This window comes from Rissa tridactyla, chromosome 3 (genome assembly GCF_028500815.1).
Source record: "Rissa tridactyla isolate bRisTri1 chromosome 3, bRisTri1.patW.cur.20221130, whole genome shotgun sequence".
NCBI classification, from domain to species: Eukaryota; Metazoa; Chordata; class Aves; order Charadriiformes; family Laridae; genus Rissa; species Rissa tridactyla.
Window position 1 is genome coordinate 27584020 of NC_071468.1, and position 23877 is coordinate 27607896.

The following is a 23877-nucleotide window of genomic DNA, read 5'->3' on the forward strand; positions in this document are numbered from 1 at the left end:
GGGGCGGAGGGGAAATGCTTCACTGTGTTGGGAGCTCAGAGCCTAGTGGTTAGAGCTAAAACTTAGGCAGTCTGCCTGCCTTCCATCTGCAACTGCACAAAGCCAGTTTCAGCACACAGCCCACTGTAATTGCTTAGACCTTTGTTTTCACAGGCTTTGTTTCTACCTTAGGGTAAAATCCTAGTGTGTACAGCTATTCCTGTTTTTATTCCTTTTTTTTCTTTAACGTAAACCTGAAAGCACTCTGAGAGACTATAGCAAGCTGACTTTGGTTTTTTTAGGGCAATGTGCAACAGGCTTTGTGGATTCTAATCATATACAGAATTAATGTAATGATTTTTAATGAGACAACATATTATGATTAAAACACCAGCTGGTGAATGAAAGCAATAAAAGTATTAGAGGATTTTATCTTCTGAGTATTGTGAGTTCATAGCTCACTAATAACCTTGGGACTTAAGTTGCTAATAATAATGCTTTGTGTTGCTAGGGAATGGTGCTGCATGATACATGGTGAATGCCGTGTGGAGAGGATATGCCTACGGCATGATGGCAACTTGCTAAATCTTTTTATTATTTTATTGAACACAAACACAGTTTGACCCACAAAGTTGGATGCGGTTTACAGTGTTTGTTAATGTCGCTTGTCCTGATTGATTAGTTAAACAGTATTTTACTGCAGCATGGGTATTTTTAATATTGGTTGCTGCCAATGGTACTCTAGATGTAGTAGCATGCAGTGAGTAGGGTTCTCCAATGCTCTGGCTGTTGTCTGCCACTAAAATGCTACATGCCTCAGTGAATTGCACCTCCTTGTATCTTTATCTACAAAGATGAGGCAAAAATGCCAGCAAGTATTTTAGGGCAAAGCCCACTTCTTGCTCCCTTTTTGTACTGCTTAGTATCTGGGATTCCCTTATTTACCTGGGGCAAATACTAATTTTCAGGTTTCTGTTTTTTTCTTCCAGATATTTAACTGATGTTGTTATCAGAAATGCGCATTTATACTGCGGTATAGAATTGCAGATTGACTACAATACCTCATTTTTAAAATTAAAAAAGTAGACCTTGTGGTACTGCGGTGCCTGGCAGAAGGTACAGCTGAATTACGGTACTCTGACAGATGCGGATAGTGATGCAGTATCTGTGACATAACGCAGTCAGAGCACCCTGAAGAGGACAGTCACGCTCACAAACCAGCTTGGCCACATTGTTTGGGTCAGTCACGCTCACAAACCAACTTGGCCATGTTGTTTGGGCCCTATGGGCCATCACAAGTTACACCAGCTAGCACTCTGGCTCCTACAGAGTATTAGTGTCTTAATGCACTGCCATCTCTCCTCTTTGCTTTGGCCAAAGGGCTCATTTGCAGCTCTGTCTTACTCTGTCAAGCAGTAAGGTTTATCACAAGGTAGCAAGTCTGTTATGCAGTATGTGATTTAATCTATTGTCCATCTGTCAGCCCCACCACCGATAATGATTTAAACCTCTTTGTTGGTCTCCTTCAAATTATAGAAAATTTAATTCCTGGAAATTTCTTAAAATTGATGCCTTGACAGAGTAGAAAGACGAGAGATTTGTGCTCCTAGGGTCAGGAAAAGCAGCACAATTCAGCTGCTGCTTGTGATTTGTTGGGGCTAATTTGCCAGCTGTAATCTTGTCTGTCAGACTGTTGTCAGCTTCAGATTGTCTGTATGTTGTCTATTACCTGATTAAAATATTAAAGGTGACCTAGGATAAGTGTTACCTTGAAGGGAAGGGAGCAAGTTTGAGAGACAGAGCATGGCTACCGTAGAAGAGCAGATGTTAATAATTCTGCTGCACACAGAGCAGCTTGCTTTTAGTCTTACCTGCATCCTTCTACACTGCCCCACGAACGTGGTGTGCACTTTCAGCTTTGGCTGGAAACATACTCTCTGAAGTGGTTAGTTAATAGCGATTTTTTCAAATATGTCACGTGGCTTTGGTTTTGACACAAGAAGAACCCTGAGAAAACAAAACACTGGGCACAGTGAGATCATAAAGCAGATTGGCACTACCCATACTACTGTGTTGAAACAAATCAGTTCTTACAGTTTGAAGATTAAAGCCTTGTTGTTCACGAGCCTCCGTCCCCCACAGATAGTCCCTGACTTCTGTGTTGTGCCGGTTCAAAACAAGCATTGAGCTCACTTCCTCTCCCCCCTCGTGTTTTACAAACAAGATGAATTCCCAAGGTCAGTCTCGGGCAGAGTTACCACAATGGCCACCGTGCTGTAATCCCGTCGAGGGCTGAATGCTTACCGTTTCCTTTGCGAAGTTGAACTGCAAGCGTTCAATAATCTAATAGGGGCCCTAGTCCTTCACTGGGACAAATGACTTGGAGTTGGTTAGAGACATTGATTGGGCTCACAGTAAAATAAAATATTGCAAATTTTCAGCAAAGATCCTATTACAACAATGAAAATGGTTGAATGGAAGTAAGCCAAGGAGAATATTCCATCTTGACAGCCTTTCGTGTTTCCCTTTCATAGAGCCCTGTATAAAACAGACTTCCATTTGTGTTTATTTTTAGTGCTTCATGTCCCCTTTGGGTGCCCAGAAATGCTTTTCTGAAGCCATGTGTTCCTTTCAAAGTGGCAGTCAGTCTTGGCATAATCTTATGTTGTATAAATACGCGATATTAATCAAATTAAGATATTTCGAAGACATTATTATCTTAAGTTTCCCATATTTTTGGAAAGGAGAATGACAGGTCAACAACAAGGAAAAGAAAAACATATTTACATGAAACATTGCAACATCAAAATTCAATAGCTGTGTAAAACACAGAGGTCAATGAATCAGAAATTATTTTCAAATCCTTCTAGCTAGAAGAAGCAGAATAGCCCCTTTGATTAATAATTAAGTCTTAAGCACCAGACAGAAAACACTGCTTTATGTTGTGTTATTAAACTCTTGAGTGTGCTGTATCATCAAAGTTCCACTAAACAGTAGAAATGCAATCATTTTAAAGTGTTCATCCACAGACCTCTTCATCTCAAGGTCTGTGGTCTCAGCATATGTTCATCTGCGAAACACTTTTAAACAAATAACCCTCTTCACAGAGATGTCTGAATACCCTCGTTGCCTTCTGAGAGAAATAAGCTTCTGCTCATGCAGAACTCTTAATGGTCTGTAATGGAAGGTCTGCCTTCTGCCATCCTTTCCTAAACCAATGTCTCCATTGTAGGTGTAATTATTTGTATTAGCCCTAATAGAACAGTAAGAAGCAAAACTATTTGGACGATGACTTTGCAAAATAGTTTGGATGTTCTAGGAAAACATTGCAGAGAAAATCAGGTTCATAATTTATATAATTTCTGTTCTTTGGATGCCACTTTCAGTTTTGCCTTTATGAAGCCGAGTCTGAGTTTCAGCCCGTGTATACTAGTCTAGTGTTATTAAACTCTATGAGAATTCACTGTAAAACCTCACTCACTTTTTCACCATACTTTCTTTCTTCCAGTCTTATGCTAAATTAGCTTTAAAATTAGTCTCTGTCCCGATTACCTATTTTTTTCTGCTTTGTGCACTCTACTCTAGCGTGTGCGCTCTAGTAATTTAGCCTTGTGAAGGGTAAATGCACTTGTTAAACACCATCAAGCCATTTACAGTAGAGATAATTCCATGAATAGTTTCATCTGTACAAGGAGGAAAAAACAGTAAGAAATTGTGTATGTGTTTCTGTGTGATGGTTTTATTCCAGAAATTCTAGTGGTTGTGAGGGGGTGTGTGTGTGTGTGTGTCATGTAAAGCTTCAGAAATAGTATGTAGTTCCTTTTATTTTAAAGTTAACAACTTCTGAAGGTTAGATTACCTAAGATCAGTATGTTTTCTTTCAAATTGAATGGACTGCTTCAAGATCAACTTGAAATAGAAATGCCCCAGAATTTTTCTTACCCCTAGCTGGCTGCTGAATTAAAATGTTCATTATCCTAAGTTTACTTTGAACAGATATAACAATTGCAACAGATAAAACGAGTGAGAACCAGACCTCTTGGGTTGTTTTTTTTCCCCCCAATTCCTCTCGTGCAAGCCAAGAAATAAATTTCAAGCCTTTTATTACTGTATTGAAATGAATATCCTGCATAGTTTATTTCTAACAAAATTATATTAATGAAGGATTAATAGAGTAATTCATGCTTGATTTGTAACCAAAATGATACAAATAGCTAGAAATAGAGGGCTGTTTTGCATCTGTCTATTCTAAAAATGGAGCTATTGCAATTAATACTAGAGCTTGTCATAAATTCTACAAAAACAAAATTTATAGTTACAAGATGATGCATCACGGCCATTCAGGCTGCCAGATCTGATGGTCTCTTCTGGCTCATAGAACCCAACTGCTCACCACAAACACAACTGTGAAGTTGCTTATAATGGTTAGTGCCATGGCTATTTAAAAATGCTACTGTATCTTGTAAAAGATAACTGACTTTGTATGAGATAAAGGTGGCTTCAGAATAAACCTAAGAAAGTTAATACACTTCGGATTTATTCCAGTGTATCCGATCATAAATTGTTCGTTGTTGTAAAAATTACAGCAAATGTGCAGCTACTTCTATATCTGATTCTGCAACTCTTTCATGTATCACTCAGGTAAAACTCCAGCCAAAATTCACATGGCCTGTAGTATTTGGCTTCAGTGATGCAGTTGGGTGTATTGTAATGAGTGCTATCAGTAAATCAAAAGGATTTTGATGAAAATCAAAAAGTGTAAATGGTATTGTAAACAAAATAAAATGCAAAGCTTCAAGGAGCTTTCTATCTATAAAAATACATTACGAAATAACTGTGAGGAACTTCCAGTCTTAACCGTACACATCTAGTTCTTCCTCCTTCTGTACACTTAAGCAATGACAGATTTTTTTGTACCACTCTTGCACTCTTCATTTTTACTCCAATAAATAGGGAAAATCAAGTCTGAAAAATGAAACAAATTAGAACAAAGTGGTAGCACCGGGATCAGCCAAAGCATGTTTGTCCTTGTAGGGGGACTCAAATTAGCATCCTAGCTTTATAAATTATTTGGTACTCAGTGAAAAATCCTGTAACTTTATTTAAGTATTTAAAAAAAGATACTTTTGGTGATTCCTGTAACAGCGTTTAGTAAATGGTAGACTACGAGTCTACCATATGCAAATAGTGCTTTTATTAAATGCTCTGGTCTTATTACAGAAAACAAGGGGGAGATCTAAAACCCATCAATGTCACCCACCTTGCAGCCTCTAGGTTATACTATTTCTGCAGACGGGACAATCAGAACTGTATTTGTTTCACCAGGCAGGTATGACAACACAGATTTATGTGGGATACCTCGGATGGTAAAAGGACCATTTTTAGTATAATTGCTCTATAGTTTGAGCTATACTCAATGTCCCATTAACTTTTCAGTCCCAGAAGAGCATCAAAGTGGGTCACAAAATGCACAGTTAGCGGTTTCATTGACGTCAGCATGAGTCCTGTGTCTGGAGTTGCAGAGGTGTGGCCTGTTACGAACTGCTTCATGAGAAAGAAAGTGCTCTTTGCTACTTGAACTTTCTGATCGGGAGAGATGAAATTTGAAAGGAATCTTGGGAGGGGAAAAATCTGTAGGGGTTTCCTATCATAATCTGTAAAAAAAATGGACAGAAACTCTGCCAAGCCTTTTGGTTTTGGTTTTTTGGGCTTTTTTTTTTCCTTTGTTTGAAGGCTTTTCACCCTAACCTTGAATGTTTGTGTAATAGAGCATTGAAACAGAAAGGACTTTCTTATTTCACGTGTACTCTTTCCACTTTGGCCTGGATTTTGCCAATAGGAATTAACCTTGAGGAGGTTGCTATGCAAACCTGAACCAATGTAAGGTCTGCTGATAAAATGGTGAATAGTGTGGAAATACAACCTAAAAGGGAGTTTATACCTTGCCAGAAACAAGACTTGTTCTGATTCAGCCCAGGAGAGAGGATCCATCTGATACATGGCAACCTGGGAGGGCCCATCTACTTCTGGCTTAACACTCTGCATACTAGCAAAGCTGACTATAAAAATGATGGCATAGAGGATCCTTGCAATTTTTCACACAAAAGCACATGAATAAAAAAACCCACTTGTTTGAAACCTTTCACAAGTTGGAAACTACTGTGTCTCCAGCATTCAGAGCTCTAGCAGAGCAGTCGTGCACCTCCTCCCAGTATAAAACTGAAACAATTATTTAATGAGGAAAAAGGGGTAGTAGTGCATTTTTGCCTAATGTATGATAAAATCCAAAGGTAGACTGTGCAGTAATACTTAAACTCTAAGTTGTCTAGAGTGGATTTCAACAGGTTAGATAAAAACGTATTCTTTTTTTAAACTTCTCCTTTGCCTTGTGAAGACAGGTTTTGCTGCGTCTTGCGTAGTTTGATTTCTTCAAGCGAGTGGCACAAACCAGGCAAAATGTTTGTTACAGGTACTAGATTGTGTTTGCTTATTTATGGCTGCTCCTGGAAATGTATTTTTCCTGAATGCAACTGAAAAACAGAATTAAACCTGCAGGCCTTGTGTACGCGTATCTGCATGTTAGTCCTAGAAATACAGCACATGATTGCTCATTCAGGCACTGAGTTCAGCAACTTTCAGGCTCAGTTATGGGGAGCAGAACTGTTCATACAGGATAAGGTACTATATGGGTCTGTCCAGCAAACACTTAGTAGAAATACCTAATAAAAGCAATGGAACTTTAAAGAGCAGTATGGACTTCATCTAGCATTTCAAGACTCTTATGCAGCCAGTTAAAATTCACAGAGATAAAAAGATAATGATGAAATGTGTGTATCAAATGGTCATTTGAGCTTACAGTATGTAAAAAACTAAAGGGCATATACAATTGTTCACAGAACAGATTGTCATCTAGCTGGTGAAAGTTGTTGCATTTTGAAAACATGCAACCCAAAACATATAGTTGAAATACTGTTCATATATATATATATATATATATATATATATATATATATATATATATATATATATATGGAATAACCATCTGATACATGGTCACAAGTGGTATTCCTAGCTGACCTGCTGGCATTCCATGGTTCTCTCTGCAGGTGGTCTCTTCATGTAGGCCTGATGGCTTTGTTTCCAGAGACGGCGAGTATCACTTTCCCTTTTCTCTCGCTGCTTGTACCTAAGTTACTCTGGGGCCACCCGGCTCCCTTGTCCTTGAAGCAAGAAAAATCATACTGGGAACAGATGCGCGACTGCTTGTTGTTTCCTGCTCCCAGAAACAGTGGCAGGAAAAGCCCAGGCACTGACATCCATTCCTGGGAATGAGGGGCTGTAAACTGCAGAAAAGGGATGACTCCAGTTGACAGATTTTTCTATTTTTACTCCGTTCAGTTTATCCCATACAATTTAAATAAAGAACACGGGATTTGAGTCTGTAATCCAGGAAATCCGTATTACATGGGTTTTCTCGCAACCCATTGGTCAGTGAAAGTAAAAATATGCTACACAGATGAGAAATTTCTTGAAGGGCAGGTGCCTCTCTGAATTACTCAAACATTTTAATATTGTCACACTTGGATATTGTATTATGATTACACTTTCTACATGCAGTAGTACAGAGGGATCAAGTACACAGCATCTCTGTAGGCAGACCTGATAGGCGTTATCCATCAGGCTCTGCGCAGCTGGGAACAGGTCTAAGCAGAAGTTCAGGCCTTTGTCTAGCAAACCATTCTTCAATGGCCATGGAAAGCTGTCACAGAGCTTTAGAAGGGCCTCCAGGTGAACTTTTGGGAAACCAGCAAGTCTCTGAGATTGCCAGAAATCACCCTTTCAGTCTGTTTTTAAAGCATGCCTTTCCGAAAACAAAGTGTAAGAAGGGCACAGTGCTACAGGCTGCTTGACTGGTTTCTCCACATCTTGGTGAACCTATGCGGACTCCAGCCTGTTTATTGCAATGTAGGGTTTTGCTGCTGTTGTTTTATGAAAGCCTGGAGTCTTGACTCCTGTTAATTCTGCAGGGTCATGCTGCTAACAATGAGTATGCTGAAGTGTGTTTTTTGTTATGCATATGAGCAGACTTGGTTAATCAGTTCCAATTAGAAGACTAATACTTACGCAAGAATAAGCTTTAACAAGTAGCACTTGTATCTGATGCCAGAAAAGCTGCATTTCATTAGTTTTGCTCTCTTGGTACAAGTCAGGATCAAATTGGTGGAACTGACAAGTCCTCTCCACTCCTCCAAACATGCTCTCCTTCCAAAGAAGCGCTGTTACGGTTTTAGTTTAAAGGAAGACACAATTCACACTTGTGCGGTGCTGTGGATTAGACAATGCTCCACCTTCTTTTGCGAGTAGGTAGGGGACTAAAGATTACACAGATGATCTTTCTTACATGTAACAAGAACAACTATGCAAAATGTTAAGGATGGCTTTGTGTGGTTGGAAGAACATCTGGGTTACAGACAGGTTGCACTGAACTCTGCTATGGATGCTGTTAGCTGTCTCTGCTTTATGCCTCAAGTGAAAGTTTTGTGATGGACACACATTATAATTAATGCTTAAATTTCCATTTGGGTGCTCAAAATTAGAGCTCAGTGATGAAATCAGAAAGGGAATCTAAGATGTCTGAGGTAGCACCACACCATAAGCAATTAATAGCAAGGTTGATGCATGTGACTGAATTGCAAGAAGATATAAAAATGGGTACAATATACATTTGAGGTAACATGGCTCAAAGTGCAAGAATGTTGCAGGGAAGAACTATTTCCCACATTTCTTTGAAATACAGTTGGGTGCTTGGAAGCAGCAAGTCATTTGATGCCCCCATGTTTGCACACCTGGAAAACACCTTCTTCAAAGACCTGCCACTGTAGTAAGGGGTTCACTGGTGTACCTGGAGCAGATGTGAGCTGCTGGGTTGACAGCATCATGTACTTCACAATGGAGACTTCCAGAGCTTGTTCCAGCTTGCAGAGAAAAAATACATGTGACAAATGTATATCTTCTGATAAGAATATTTCAGAAGTTCTCTTGAAGCACTTAGAAACAATTTCATTCCTTTTGTGGCATAAAACATTTAAAAAAAATGCTGTGGAAAAAAAAAGTAGTAAACTAATTCTTAAAGGACATCAAAAGTTTTTTTAAATGTGGGAGTGAGGAAGGAAGGAAAGTGATGGTGGTATAGAGCTGTACTGCAGCAGCACTTTCCCCTCCCTTCCACCCCCCTTAGTTTTGCAGCACTGGATCCACTGGGCAAAGGCACTTAGAAAAATGTTTTAGCATAGAGTATGATCTCTCTTTGGAGCCAGAGGATGATGAATGACTTCTTGTAGGCCAGATACAGGCCGCCTGCAATAAACTGGAGGGGGGAAAACAGACCCCTAAATTTAACTTCCTCGTATTTTGAGATAATTAATGTCCAAATAAAATGGTTCCTTCTGTCTAGTGGCATACCCAAAAGCAGTCTGGGATCATATAAGAAGCACCAGGAGATAAGACCTGGTGCTAGTGAGGTGCCATACTGACACTTGATAGTGAATACCCTATTTCCTGATCCCCAGACGTGCTTGCACTCCCTTTCACAGCAAATATGTTTCTACTTCTTAGTAATCTCTGCATCACTTGCACTGCAGCTCACTGGAATTGATCCAAATTAATAATCTTTAATAAACTAAGATGCAATTAGTACTGAATATGCAAAATACTTAAAAGGCTGTTTTTCATGCCTATTGCTAAAATTAACGCTTAGATTACAGGAGAGTTCTTCCCACTTTCCATTTTAAACAGAAATCAAACTTCGGGTTCCTGTGAAACTTTGGACTGAGGCTGAGGGCTGGAGAGCGAAGAAAATTAGTATACTATGTCATAAAATGCAGGTAGCTTCTACCTTTTTTCCAAACAGTTTAACATGGTTTTACATGTAATATAGAAGAGCAATACATGCATTTTTTTTCTCTTTACGTAAAAGCATTTGGATTTTTTAAATTTTAAGATCTGCAGGAGTAATGGTTTATGACAGGAGGGGAAAAAACTGACCTGTGACTGTTCTGAAGCCTCTTGGAAGGCCTGAACTTGGAGGAAGGAGGGTAAAGAGGGAGTAAGTATTATGTATATATGTGAGGAAACAGCTCTTAAACACTCTCTTCAGCTTTTTGATGTCTGTAAGATTATATTCCCATTTTCCTAGTTTCTCTTGCTTTTATTCCTTACGGTGCCTTTTAATTTGGCAAGATCAATCAATTAATGTCTTAGTATTGAAATAATCAGTCTATTGACAACTTAAAATGTTAAGGCAAAAGCCTGTTGAGACAGTATGGTCATACTGTAATATTGTGGAGGAATCCTCTCCTTAACATACTTTTATTTTTAAAGCAGCTGAAAGATATACATGCATACTATCAACGTCTTCTCAAGTGCATTTATTCTACTACTCCCACATAAAAAGTAGGGAGGGAGATCTTATTTTAAAACCATTACAAAGATATAACTATTGAATTTGGGTTGCCAGAGAGATCATTTAAGAGGGAAAACCACTGTCTCTCAACAGCAAGATAATGCCATGGGGGATGATTATCCATGAGATAATTTTATTCCCGAGTATTGTAAATCTCAGCTGCTTTTCCTTCCAAACCCAGCACCTTGAGGTATGATCTTATTATAATATATTCTCTACTGTGCATTCAAACCAAAACACTAGAGTATAAGCTATCACTTCAAACTGCATCTTGTTTTCTCAGTGTTGGTAGGTTGCATAATCTGTAAAACAAAACTGAGAGGCTCTTCCAAAAAAAAAAAACCCAGATGATAACACTCATACATTGAAGTTGTAGTACCCAAGTCAGATTCTTGTTTCTGGGGATGAAAACTCAAACACTGAAGTAGCCTTCTTGACGCTGCAATTCACTCCTGGTTCTCCTTACTTAAGACCTTATTTAATGTCAGGACAGGGACAGGCTATTATTTTTAAAAGTAAGGGTATTTTCAAGGACTTAAGATTAGGTCTCTCTGTCACAAACAGTATATCAAAACACTTAAAGCCTTTTGAATCCTCATAACAGCCCAGCATCAGAAATATTTTAAAAAAGTTATTTAACAGACCTTTTTTTTTCTCTAGGAAGAAAAATGATTTGCCATATTGTAATTTCTTTATGCTGATCTCAAAACTAATTGAGAAAAGGGGCAAGATTATGCTGCCACAGCCTAACCTTCTGGCTACAGCTTGCAAGCTTTCCTGTTGTTCAAAGCACTTTGCTGTGGGAATATAGAAATGCGGTGTTCTTTCTCTCACGACTGGAGCCCTCTCCAATGGCCGCAGACAAGCAACGCCTCTTTGCTCTTTAACTTGCAGCTGAACTCGGGATGTGAATCTGACAAACTGAAGCAGCATTCTAATCCCGCTTTCACTGGGTCAGTTTCTTTAAGAAAGGCAAACTGAATTTTTTTTTTTTTAAATCTAAACACTGCAAAAACAAAGAAAACAATGGCTTATCTAGTATCTGGTTATTTGCAAAATTTGATGGTATTTTCTTCTCCTTTTAGCACACATTTTTAGCTGCTGACAGAGAGCTGGAAAAAGCTAGACCCGGGGCAACAGGAAGACAATTCTGATATGCGTACCTCCAACCATGACCTCGATAGCAGTACATGAACCCAATCTCCTAGCTGAGTTACCTTTAGGAAAGCTCTACCTGAGTGATAAGTCTCTGTTCTTTCCACAAGTGCTTGGAAGAGTATTTCCACTGATTAATGAGCTATGGGACAACAGTTTGGTTACTTTATCCACACCTGCCTTAGCAACAAGTAGAAAGTTGTTATCCTCTATGTGAACTCTAAAAAAAAAAAAAAAAAAAAAACAAAAACCCTAGAAATTCTCTGAGCAAAACTCATCCTCATGAAAATCTAACTGTCAAGTTTGTGTGCAAAGTACCCTTTGTTAGAAGATCCTTGTAGGCAGTGCTTAATATATGATACGCAGGGAAGAAAGACAGTAACTTACCATGCTGCTTTCTCTTTCTTTCTTTTTTCCTTTCCTTTTTTTTGGGGGGTGTGTGTGTGTTGTGGTTGTTTGTTTTTTTTTTTTTTTAAATAGGATTTAACAGCCTACAGCAAAAGATTTTTAGTGCCATGGAAGCATGGGCTACTGAGGATAAAATATTTTATCAATAGAAGCAATGCAGCTGTGAAGTCCTAGATAACTTAATTATTCTCTGCTATTCTTTGAGTCTTGCTGTCCTTACAAATTTCTTTTTTGGTGACTTAATTGCTCCCATCCTGAATTAGAAACATTGACTGAAACCTGAGATCACAGTACAAGCAGCTATTTTCTTTCCTATGGAACAGTAATAAGGCTTTGATATAACTTGACTGGAAAAAAAATAGAATGTTTTTAGTAAAAGACTGCAAAAATAGGAATTTTAGGTTCCTTTATCAACTGTTTTCTCTATTTACATGAAAGGTGACTTCTGCAGAGTTCTAGGGGAGATGGGCCTTTACAAGGCCAGTGAAGCCATGCTTATGCAGAGCCTGGGTGACCAAGAGTGAATACTTGATGTTCATAGAGAAGGATCTATCAAATTCAAGGATGCTTTTTGTGAAGACTTGTGTGAAACTTGCAGTTCAAGGCTATGATATTACAAGGGAAAGAGAATGACTAAAGGGGTCTATTGTCTTCTCTCTCTTCCACCCACGCAGCAAAGGAAATATGTGTGTGTATGTGTGTACACAGATAGACATGTGTGTGCACTGAAAATAAAATGCAGCTGAGCTATGACAGTGACCTGTTTCACCAAAAATTATAGTTAAACACTCAATGAATTCTAAGAGAGGGTTTTAAGAGGATTACCATCTCAAAAAAAATAAATTACAGTAAGGTAGCTGAATCAATTGTCTGGTTTGAGATCTAGAAGTTGAACAAAGGTGTACCAATATGTTTATTTCATTACCAGGCCAGCTGAAGTAGTCTGAAACTTTCAAGACTTGCCTGTTTTATTATTCATGGAGTTAACTTTATTACACAATAAGATAGTTTGACAAATGAAAGTCCAAAAACTGGTATAATTGATGCTACAATACTGATGCACTCTGCCGCATACAGTGACACTAACATTATGGAATAAATCCACTTTAAATGCTCCAAGGAGATAAGCCCTTTGTCCTACCACCAGAGATACAAATATTTAAAAATATACCAGCATTTGGAAAAGTTCCACTGCCACCTGCTTATGTAAAATGAGCTGTGTATGACAGAAACAGGTTCCTAGTATGTTATAATAATTAAATTATTTGCTTTTACTGTTTTGGAAACCAGCAGCATCCTTCCACTAAGGAACATGGAGCATAGCCCACTAAGTATTTGTCTTGTCCTATCTCTAACATTGTTTAAGCTAGGGGAGGGAAGGAAGGAAGGAAAAGCTTAACTTTCTCCAATTGTTCATACGCTCCTGACAAGACAACAAATGCAAAGCTACAACCGTGTGTTAAGATGATGTTTTTAAGTCTGTTTATATTGATTTCTAGAACACATAAGGCAACCAATTTAAAAACATTTTCTCCAAGAAATTTGATCTGAATAATGAACCCTACATGATCACAGAATTAAAGCAAGTGCAGAGAGATACATGCAGGCGGTCCTTCGGAGAAGTGTCACAAGTCCCATGAGTTGTGGTTCATTTACTTTTGGTTTCTTGGTTGTGAGGCCATGTACAGTGCTACTAGACAGTAGATAGTCCCGCCTATTGTTAGAGCCATAGTGGTCCGATAAAGCAGCTTATCTGGAACTCCCCGTTTCAGGTGTACTGGCAGTCCATCTGCTTTCTGTGGGAAGAGTTTAAAAAGAAAACAAACAAAAAATGAAATGAACACCCATACTAAGGCAAGCTACCTCAGGTAAATTAAGAGACTTCCATGAGGGAAACATCCTGACAAATAGGCTATCTATAATCAAGTGTATACTGCATTTTTCATTTAGCAAGACAAATACAAAAGCAAGTTAATTTTATTAGCCAAAGCTGTTAAGTGCAGGCAGAAAGAATATATCTTGAAATATTTCTAAAGAGGACCTGGACAGGAAAAGTGTCACTAACAAAAGAATGTGAAAAGATATGCATAAAAGGTTATTCACCAAGTCAGACTGACACATTCCAAATGCATGTGGCATGTAAGAGAGAAAAGGGTATATCATATAAGGCACAACCTTGATGTTTTAAAAAAAAAAAAAAGTTTAACTGATTTGTTGTATAAAACGTCCTAGTACACTTAGAAATTCCATAGCTAACAAACTGGCTTTGAGAACTTTACTGTGCTGCTCTTATACTGCATTATAAACAGCTTCAGTAATATTCAATTATATACAAAACAGTAATCATCTGCTTTGCTCCTCCCAATCTGCTTTAAGGGATACGCTTGTATTCCCAGACAGAAAGTGTTTCCAGTAGCCAAATAATACAATAAGCATCTTCTGAAACCAGCAAAAAGACAGACAATATAATAGACTTTCTACTTTCTATATTTATCTCCTATACAAGGCATATATACCTTGTAGTATAGTAAAAATATACAGGTTATATACTGTACTCGACACTTGCTTAACTAGACTTTAGAAATTTTGGTACTGTAGAATGATGAAAGTAGTCAGCCACATTAAAATAAGGAAAGGTATGTCCCACTCTCCAGTTTTCTTCATGTTACTCTCAAAGTTGTTGTTACCTGAAAAAGTTTCTGTAGGTCTGGCACCTTGTTTTTACCCAAGAAAGAGTCAGTTGCTGGTAAATCTGAAGAAAGTTTACTTGTTGTCCCAAAAATCAGAGCTGGGGATTCAGTGGAAACTACTGGTTTGAGTCCCTGCATAAATAAAAATTAAAATATCAAGGTATATAACACTTGCAAATGTACCAACTGTCATGTCAGGCAGGCACACTGCCAGTCATTACATGGATACATTACAAAGGACATTTACCTAGTATGAAGACCTGTGACAACAAGCGAGACACATTGTCGGCCCACTTACTTCTCAGCTACAACTTTGGGTCAGGGCTTAGCAAGGATAATAGAAGCCTCCTTTCTGATTTCTTCACGACATAAATTGATAGCTATGATAAGTTTTTCTGTGCTGGTACTTGTTCCAAATTCCTGCTTGTTTTTCACACATAGTGAGACTACCTAGGGCTCTATCTGAGTAGTAGGATTAGAAGCAGGGAATCCCTGACGCTTGGGTCAGTGAGGAGACTCCAATGAACTCTTCCTCCTGAACGCTGCAAGCAGTAGCTAACTTTCTCAGCAGCAGTCTCTGAGATCACTTCAACAGTCACTAGACGATTGCAATTCCTGCTGGTTGTGATCGTGTCTACTTTATTTCATGAGCTATCTGTAGCATATAAAAACTGTACATACTGAAAACTGGAGTAAGCTGCAAAGTTCTTCAAACAGTTCCATGATAAAGATACTTCTTCCATCATTCCTAAACTCACAGATAAGGGGCTTAAAAATGTAATTAGCAACCCATAACATTTGTTATTAGCGCTGAAACTGCTGCCTTTACAGTATAGTACCTGGATGCAAGACATACTGTATGGATTACTACTAGAATAGGGAAATCAGTTGTGTTAACAACTGCAAGTTATCGCCAACTTTTTCCGGCTTTGGAAATACATTCCTGTTCAGATAGTTACAAGATCCCCTTCTGTTGGAGTAATAGGAGACTTAAACCTGACTCAGGTGACTAACCTCATCATGAAATCAAATGAAACCATTTCAGAAAACTCATGTAATCATCAGTGTACTGTTGTAAATGACTTCCAAAGCAGCATGGCACCAGTTAAGAACATCACATAGCAATTTAAATAAAAATCATTGATATGGTTCATTGGCTTCACAAAAGAGTGCAACAAAACGTGCTGCAGAAGAGACAGTTCAGTTTGCCCAACACAGACACTGCACTAATCAGGGTCCCCCACCCCAACATGCAATTCCACTTGAATTCCACCCACAAATTGTGAATCTTGTGGTCAGCTCCAACCAAGCTGGGCTAAATTAGCATAACCGCGTGGCTGTTCCAACTGAGTACTTGGCTGTGTTTACTAAGAGAAAGTGGCAAGCGCTCTATCTTGCACCCAGCTGCTTGCTAAACTTAGTGTGACTGAAGAGAAATCCTCAGTATTACACATAAGAATTTCAGCACAGATCATTTTTTAAGCAAGTGATTAAGACATCTTAAATGACCCTTAATTGTCACTTGTATTTAACTAAAACTGCAGGTTTATTTAATAACATCAGTGTCTCACTATGCTCAAGATAGTAGCGGAATGAATGCCTCTACACGCTTGATGTATGCTTCCAAAGAAAATGTTTAACGTTGTTAATTCCTCTTCTAATATTAAGGTGTTAATCTTTTATTTCTAATCATGTTAACAGGAATTTGCTCCAATCCTTGGACAAAGTACAGCAGATGTACTCGTGCAGAAGAGTCAGCATGCTACAGCTCTGACTGAAGTCCTCAATGAAAGGTCAGGACGTGCAGCTAATCCAAACCAAAATCTCTGCCTACCTCTCTGTAAAGTGTGTTTGTTTTCCTGTCAGAGGTCTGAAGGTCTTAGGACCCCATCTATCTGTTGGTTGGCCAACATGCTCAAAGTTAAAACCACCTCATGCCATGCTGGCATGAATTTGCAAGCTAAATTTACAAAACAGTTAAGGATCTGGAGCACAATTTAATGGAGAGAGCACAACACAAGTTTTTAAATGTTCAGGGAATTGCTCAAACAGATCAGAGAATGAGAAAGTAAAGAAAACCGAGGTAAGGACCAAAATGAAAAGGGGGAACAGGAAAGAAAGTTAAGTTGAGAATTATTATTTTAGAACATGCAATGAAGTAACTGTTATGAACTTGCTAAACCTAGACACTTCTAACATAAATACCAGGTCCTTTGTAGTAGAACATACCTCACTGTATGAGGTTAAATATATTTGTTAACACTAACACAAAGATGCTTTTAGGTAGGATCACTTGAAGCTTTATTTGTATTGGGATGATACACTTCAGTAAAAGTCACTTTTTGTACATCGTAAGTATCATCTGCAGCATAGAAGGTTAACCATTATAGCTTCTTAACAAACTCCAACCAATTCATAACAGCTAAAATCAAAAGATCTGCGGTTTGTGGGGGTTTCAAATAGCTACACACAAAAGAAGTTGTATCAAGTGAAGTACGTAGTATGACTGAATTTCTACTATGATCACAGTCAGCCTTGAACTGGGGAAAAGTTCACATAGTTGTCTTCACCTGATGGCATTTGAAACTGGTGTCGCTATTTGTACTTTAAGTATAAGCCAAGTCTTTGAATTAATAGTTTTTATTGTATTTGAAATGGTTATGGCAGTCATTATCCTCCTAAATATGAGCAGTAATTTTTAACCTATTTGACTCCTCACCTGCACAAGCTGAGAAAGTTCCCGTTTATTCCAACAGGCTAAACTGTTCATACTACTTTACATAACTTTGTTAAATGCAAAATTAAGTTTTCTAAGAATGCTGAGATGGAAAGAACAATACAGGTTTCAAACTAATATTTTTTTTTTGTTAATATAAGCTGTTAGTTATGTTACCATCAGAAAAAGCATTTCTGAAATACATTTTGACTGATATTTCACAAGCCCACAATAAGTTTAAACCTGTATCAGAACAATACTCCATTGGGAAGCTTCGGAATGTAACAGTACAGAATAGAGCGAATTATTATACTGCATATTCGACCAAGCAGAATTTGAATTGCAGGATGTCTTCATTTTTCCAGAAACATCAAGATAAATAGAAGCATAAAAAGCAAACCATTTTACATGATGAGCTATGGTTTTATTAAATACAGCAATGAAATCAATAGGAAAAAACTTACTTTGTTTTGGACTTAGCATCTACTTACTTATGTGATTCCTTTCATATTTTAATTCCTATTTATTGCAAACAGTTTTATCAGACTGAGGTGTCTGAATGTGTGGCCCGGGAATACAGTCAAATTCTACCAAAAAGGTGGCCTAAGAACACTGTAAAAGGGATTGAAGGTAACTTTTAAAAATGTAGCTATTCTATTGCATAGCACATCTGCGTGCCACAGCTGAGGACTAAGCTGTGTGAATGGCAAGCCAGATATGGAAGACTGTTTCTTTCGTCAATATGAAAAAAACCACATTTATAAATTGAGACAATATTCGTAAGACCTATGTGAAATGCTCCTGCTTGGATACAATCTCATCTTCTCAACTATATTCTCTCAAAAATTAGGTTTTCATATTTCAGTGATGATACTGAAATGAAATACAATGCCTGATGATGACCAAAAAAGAAATCACTACAACGTTCTAGAAAAAAAAAAAAAAGTATTTCTTCTCCTTGGACGTTCTCTTTCCTGCCTTGCAGAACACAGAAGTGAGATCTACCTAGACTTTTTTTTTTCTATCTGCAATGATAACTATATGTGAAGCTAGTATTGCACAGACCCTTTACAAACCAATTTTGATATATGACACTACAGCATTTTAACCTAGATGTCAATAATTCCGAATTTATCATGTCTTTCTGTATCTAGTGCAATGATATTCATACATACCTAGTATTCACTAACAGAACAGAATGTGGGATAACAGAGAATTCTGTATTCTCCTCTTATCTTGCTTCTGCCCTTTTAATCCCTAAAGATGTACTTAAAAAGGGATGATTGTTACATTGTAATGGAGCCTGCTGAGCAGAAAGATAAGCAATACTCCACAACTTGGGCTCCAGAGGCCAAGAGTGTTGTCTTAAGGACGACTTTACATCAGATGGCTGTAAGAGCTTTCTGTAGTTCTGTGGTGGGGCTTGTCTCTTAGGATACTAAAAAGGATGCATTATTTGCAACAGAACAGCCACAATATACCTAGAGACTAATACATAGTGTTCTAAGCTATACTTTTCCAGAAAGGAGGTACTTTACTGCTTGGGCTTGGAGCCCTTCCCCTCTGCCCCCAGTGGTAACCCTAGCCTTTGCCTTCCTCTACACAAATGAAGTCTCTTTGAATATAACCTTGTGTAGAACAGGTAGGATGTGACCCAAACACTGCAATAGCAACAAGAGTGTTTTCTAGCACAGGTGCCTGTTGAACTTACTCTTAATGAACAGACATACTTTCAGATTAGAACACTTTCTTTATTCCACTGTCTTCCCTGTGCACTGCGTCCCCATCCCCCAACGGCTACCAGGAAGCCTTCCAAAGAGTGATGGGGAAAGAGGAGGATAAAAATCTTCTTGGGGCAGAAGCTGCCATACCAGAAAGTCACTGGTACCTCAATGTTTACTTAACACCATAGAGTAATTCAGGATGGAAGGGCCCTCTAGCAATTTTTAATCCAAACTGAGGAGACCAGGTCACTGTGGATTTTGTCTGGTCTGGCCTTGAAAGCCTCCAAGGATGGAGACTGCACAACCTCCCTGGGCACCTGCTCCACTGCCTGACTGTTCTCACCATGAAAGTGTCTTTCCTGATAACCAGTTTGAACCTCTCTTTTTGCAGCTTATGCTTGTTGTCTTCTGCCCTCCCGCCATGCACTCTTGTGCTGAGTCTGGCTCCATCGTCTTGATAACCTCCCTGTAGGTGCTGGCTGGCCGGTCTTAGGTCTGCACCTGACGCCTCCCCCCTACACCACCTCTTCTCCTGGCAGAACAAGCCCCATTTCCTCACCCTGTCCTCACAGGGCAAGTGCCCTGGCTCCCCTGACCATCTTGGTGACCTCTGCTGAACTTCCTCCAGTTGATCAAGAACATTACGATACTGGGGGACCCACAACTGGATGCAGTACGTAGATGTCATCCAACGAGCACTGAGTATAGGGGGACATCATCGCTTTCTTTAATCCACTGGTTATGCATGTGGTGATGCAGCCCAGGATGGCGTTGGCCTCCTTTACAGGTAGGACACACTGCTGGCTCACACCCAGCTTGCTGTCTTGGGTCTCTACCACAGAGCTGCTCCCACCAGCCTGTCAGTTCCCAGCTTGTATCCCTGCCAGGGGCTCTTCCTTCCCACATGCACAACTTTGCCTTTTTTCCTCATGGAAATTCATAGTGTTCCTGTCAGTTCATTCCTCTATTCCAGATAGGTCCTTCTGAATGGCAGATCTACTTCAAACATTTTAGATCCACTGCCTTGATGTCTTCTGTAAACTTAAGAGTGCACTCTATAGCCTACTCCAGGTAACTGATAAAGTCCTGCAGTAACCTGCAGTATTCCACTTGTTATGAGCATCCCGGCAAAGTATGGCTCATTAACCACCACGCTAAGTCTGATCAGCCAGTTCTCGTCACCTTTCTAATTGCCTATGCATCTAAACTATTAACATCTTAACTTCAAAAAATTTCAAAATTGAAAGCTTTGTAGTTGGTCTGGGCCCCTTGAAACAATTTGAGATTTTAAAGAAGCTTAATACAATATTCTTGCTTGCAGAAGATGACTGGATTTTCCAAGTAAAACCTGCATAGTCAAGGATATCCAGGAATGCAGAACTGTAAAACAGGTTGCTAACACAATTAGACTAACAAAGAATTAAATAAAAAGAGTTATTTGTGTATCACAATACACATTAGTCTATAAAAATGTAGTGTCTTTGTTACCTTTTATTAATGAGTTTATCAGGAAAAAGACAAACTATAACTTTGATTTCACTTCTGTGTGTACACATGTATCTACTTTTTTTGTTTTAACAACTTCAAGTCATATCAGATATGTTTGTTCTCTGGAGGCAGTTCTTTGGAAGGCTGACTTTTTAAAAATCATTCTTCTGATCCTTAACCTCCAGTTTTGGGGATTTTTTTTTTTAATTACTAAACTGTAAGAGCTGAAGCTTTTCAAAGTTTACTCAGGAACTTGAACACGGTATAGCAATCATGCTGCATTTGCCCCATGACAGAATCACATTACAAGTCTTCCTAATATTACTTAGGAATCTGTGTTGACGTACGTAAAAGGAAACAAGTTCCGTGATCCTTTTTCTTCATCAACATGCAACTCTTCAATGTCTTGAAATGGCTGATATAATTGGGATCCATTCTCCCCTCCCTCATCTCCCCTCCACTCCTGCAGAATTAACCGTGTACTTTAACTATAAAGTATGGAAAGTATAAGACTATTTAATGCAATCTTTAACCTGTATACACTTGGTAAATATGTCAGCATCATACAGAGAAAAGGCTGTTTTCATTTTGCTTTAAACAAACTTCAGTAGATGTGCTTCCTCTCTAAGAATGGTTTTAATGCTTTCAGTAATTAGTTTTTCTGCATGCACAGACAGAAGAGGGGGACTAGGTGCTGTGCTGTTCCAATTTGCTAGCTGCAATTTTAAAATAACAGCCACGGTTTTAGCTCAGGGGCAGTCCTAGATGATAAAAGTGTGTTAATATCTTGCTATAACACTCAATGCATCCCCAAACTGAACCAAGACGTGCACGGCCGCATGAAGGGCCTCGCCTTGCCCAAGGTCACACGACAGGCCGGGCTCGCTAGCTGCATGGTGGGGGGGGGGGGGGCGCGAAAGATCCCTCCCCAGCCAAACAAACGCCCGCCGGGCTCGAAGGCCCTGCCAGGGAGGCCTGGGCCGGCCGGCGAGGCCATCACCACAGCAGCCGCCAAGCGCCCGCCGCCCAGCAGCATGCACTCGCCCGCCACCTCCAACTCCCCGCGACCCCGCTCTGCCGCCACCGGGCGGGGCTGGGTCCCGGCCCTGCCGCCTCCCTCGGCGGACAGAGCCCCGAGGAGTGAGCGGCGCCGCGTAAGGAGGAGGACGGCGAAGGTCACCGCCGTGAGGGCGCCCAGGAGAAGGAGGAAGGCGGTGGCGGCCCCGTTACCTGAGGATTGTAGGCGGCGGAGGCGGCGGCCCCGACCAGCCGCTGCGTGACGCCGCTGAACTTGTAGTACATGGCGGGGGGCCACCGGCACGCGCGCTCCCAACGGCACACCGGTGGCGGCGACTCGCGCGGAAGGACCCCAGCCGGCTCCCTGCGACGCCTCAGCCTGACAGGGCCCGCCGGCTCGCGGGCCCCCGCGACGAACGCCTGCGAGGGGTGAGCCAGGGGAAGCCGCCAAAGGAGCGGGGTAAAAAAAAAAAAAAAATCGGTGAAATACACGAGTCGTTACTAAGGCAGTGGGAGCGCCTCTCTGCCTCGAAGGCCTGCCGCTCTCAAAGCGAGGCTGGCGGCAACTTTCAGTCAGGCAGCGGGAGGGGGCCCTAACCGGCCCCGCTGCAGTGCGCGTGCGCACCACTGCCCCGCCGAAGGGCAACGGTGGCGGGGTGCAGGGGGCGGGGAAGGGTGGGGCTGTCGACAGCCAATCAGCGCAAGCAGCAGGTGAGGCCCCGCCCTCACCGAGGAGGGAGGAGCGGGGGCGGTGGCCCTCGCTGGGCTCTGAGGCCGGTGTTGTGGCCTCAGGGGACCGCGGAGAGGGAAGAGGAGGAGGATGCGAGTGCGCACGGGTAAAACGGGGCTCCTGCGTGTGGTGGTCCCCCCACGGCGGCCCAGCCCGCCCTGCCCCTCCTAAGGGCCGGCGGCTCCGGCCCTCCCTCAGGTTGTTGCCTTGCCGCCGCTGAGGCGGTCACGGTTGCCTGCCTTGCGTGCGCCTTCCGCTGCAGAGCTCGGGGTGTTCAGAATTCGAGGCAGCGCCGGCGGCTTGTTCTCAAGTGTTTGTTTTCTGATAAAAATTAAGAAGGGATGGTAGTGGTTTTGTTTTCTGGAACTTACTCTCTGGGTCTCCACTTTGTCAGGTGATTCAGACATCTTCTGAAAACATCTGAAGCCCATAATTTGTTTAATGAAATAAGGCTTTCATTAAATGAAATCAGCATTGTCAACTAGGGGAATGTAATATGATGCTGCTTCTCTTGTGAATTTAATCTTCCTGAGAAGCCCAGCAGCCCCATAGACTGAAGGTACAACATGGCAGGGTGTTGCTATGCTTATGGCTCAAGGGCCTGTGGGCGCTGAGCGGTCATTTGGCTTCTGTGCACGCCTTGGGCCATAGGCGGTTGCCAACTGAGATGTTCTTGTTATTAATCCACAGCATCTTGCTATTATCAGAGTCTGACAGTGCAAAGTCATTAATTTGAGTTGACTCTGTGAATTGCCTACTGTTGGTTAAGATTAAACATACTGAGGCCTTATTAAAAAAGGATCATTTGTTGGTAATGTTTAATCATTAGTAATCTGCAACAATTAGAGTATTGCCTATTAGGAGTCTGACATACAGTTTTGCAGATAGGCTTGCTATAAAAATATCTGTGGTCAGGCACTGAGTGAAAACTATTAAAATATACTTTGCTTGTAAACTGGGGGAAGATCTGTTCAGAGGAGATGTTTTAGAAAGTAAAAAACCCATATAAAAATATGTATAATATGATTTCTTTACCTACCTGTGTAATGCCTTCTACTTAGTTTTTAGAATTTGAGTTTGATGGCAGCAAAATGGAGCCTTGAGTCTTCTTGGATCTATCCCCTTCTGAACAGACATGTCCTATACAGGATAACAGCTGCTCAGTAATGAGGAAAGCCCCTGTGAGCCTTATGCATCTATTTACTTGTGAAAGTAGGGCTATGAACCAGAAGCATCGGTCCTTGCTGCACCAGTTCTTACCTGTGCCTGTTGCCCTGGAGGCAGGCTTTCTTCTTGGCGAGATTTCAGTTCCACAAACTCTGTCTCTGCTGTCCTCTCATGGAGAGAACCAGCTGGATGCTCCATACATGATACCCTGAGCTGACGTTCTGACTCTGTGTTACGAACATTAACTGGAGAGGATATGTTATTTGCTCACTAAGTAGGAAATTTATGGAAATATTTTGTAAATGTTACAGGACGAATTGTGAAATCCCTGTGGCTTTCAA

At 40.4% G+C, this 23877-nt stretch overlaps 1 protein-coding gene across 2 annotated transcripts; it reads right to left on the reverse strand.

Annotated features, from left to right (window-relative positions):
• Positions 1-12954: 12954 nt before the first annotated feature.
• On the reverse strand, positions 12955-22222 carry LOC128907157 (cytochrome c oxidase subunit 7A-related protein, mitochondrial). 2 transcript variants are annotated; one of them, XM_054195634.1, is made up of 3 exons: positions 21853-22222; positions 14692-14826; positions 12955-13800 (listed from the first exon to the last, which is right to left on the reverse strand). In XM_054195634.1, the coding sequence occupies exons 1-3, from the start codon at positions 21922-21924 to the stop codon at positions 13657-13659; spliced, it is 351 nt and encodes a 116-aa protein (XP_054051609.1). In that variant the 5' UTR covers positions 21925-22222; the 3' UTR covers positions 12955-13656. The 2 variants fall into 2 exon arrangements, with proteins under 2 accessions (XP_054051609.1, XP_054051610.1); XM_054195635.1 differs by lacking the exon at positions 14692-14826 and having other exon boundaries at positions 21853-22040.
• Between the last annotated feature and the right edge of the window lie 1655 nt (positions 22223-23877).

Bases quoted from the DNA above. Each gene is read 5' to 3' on its own strand.
- LOC128907157 (XM_054195634.1), bottom strand. From the start codon at position 21,924: ATGTACTACAAGTTCAGCGGCGTCACGCAGCGGCTGGTCGGGGCCGCC. The intron at 14,827-21,852 runs GTAACGGGGCCG...TTATTTATGCAG, and splicing joins CCGCCGCCTACAATCCTCAG to GGACTCAAACCAGTAGTTTC. The intron at 13,801-14,691 runs GTAACAACAACT...CTCTTCCCACAG, and splicing joins ACCTACAGAAACTTTTTCAG to AAAGCAGATGGACTGCCAGT.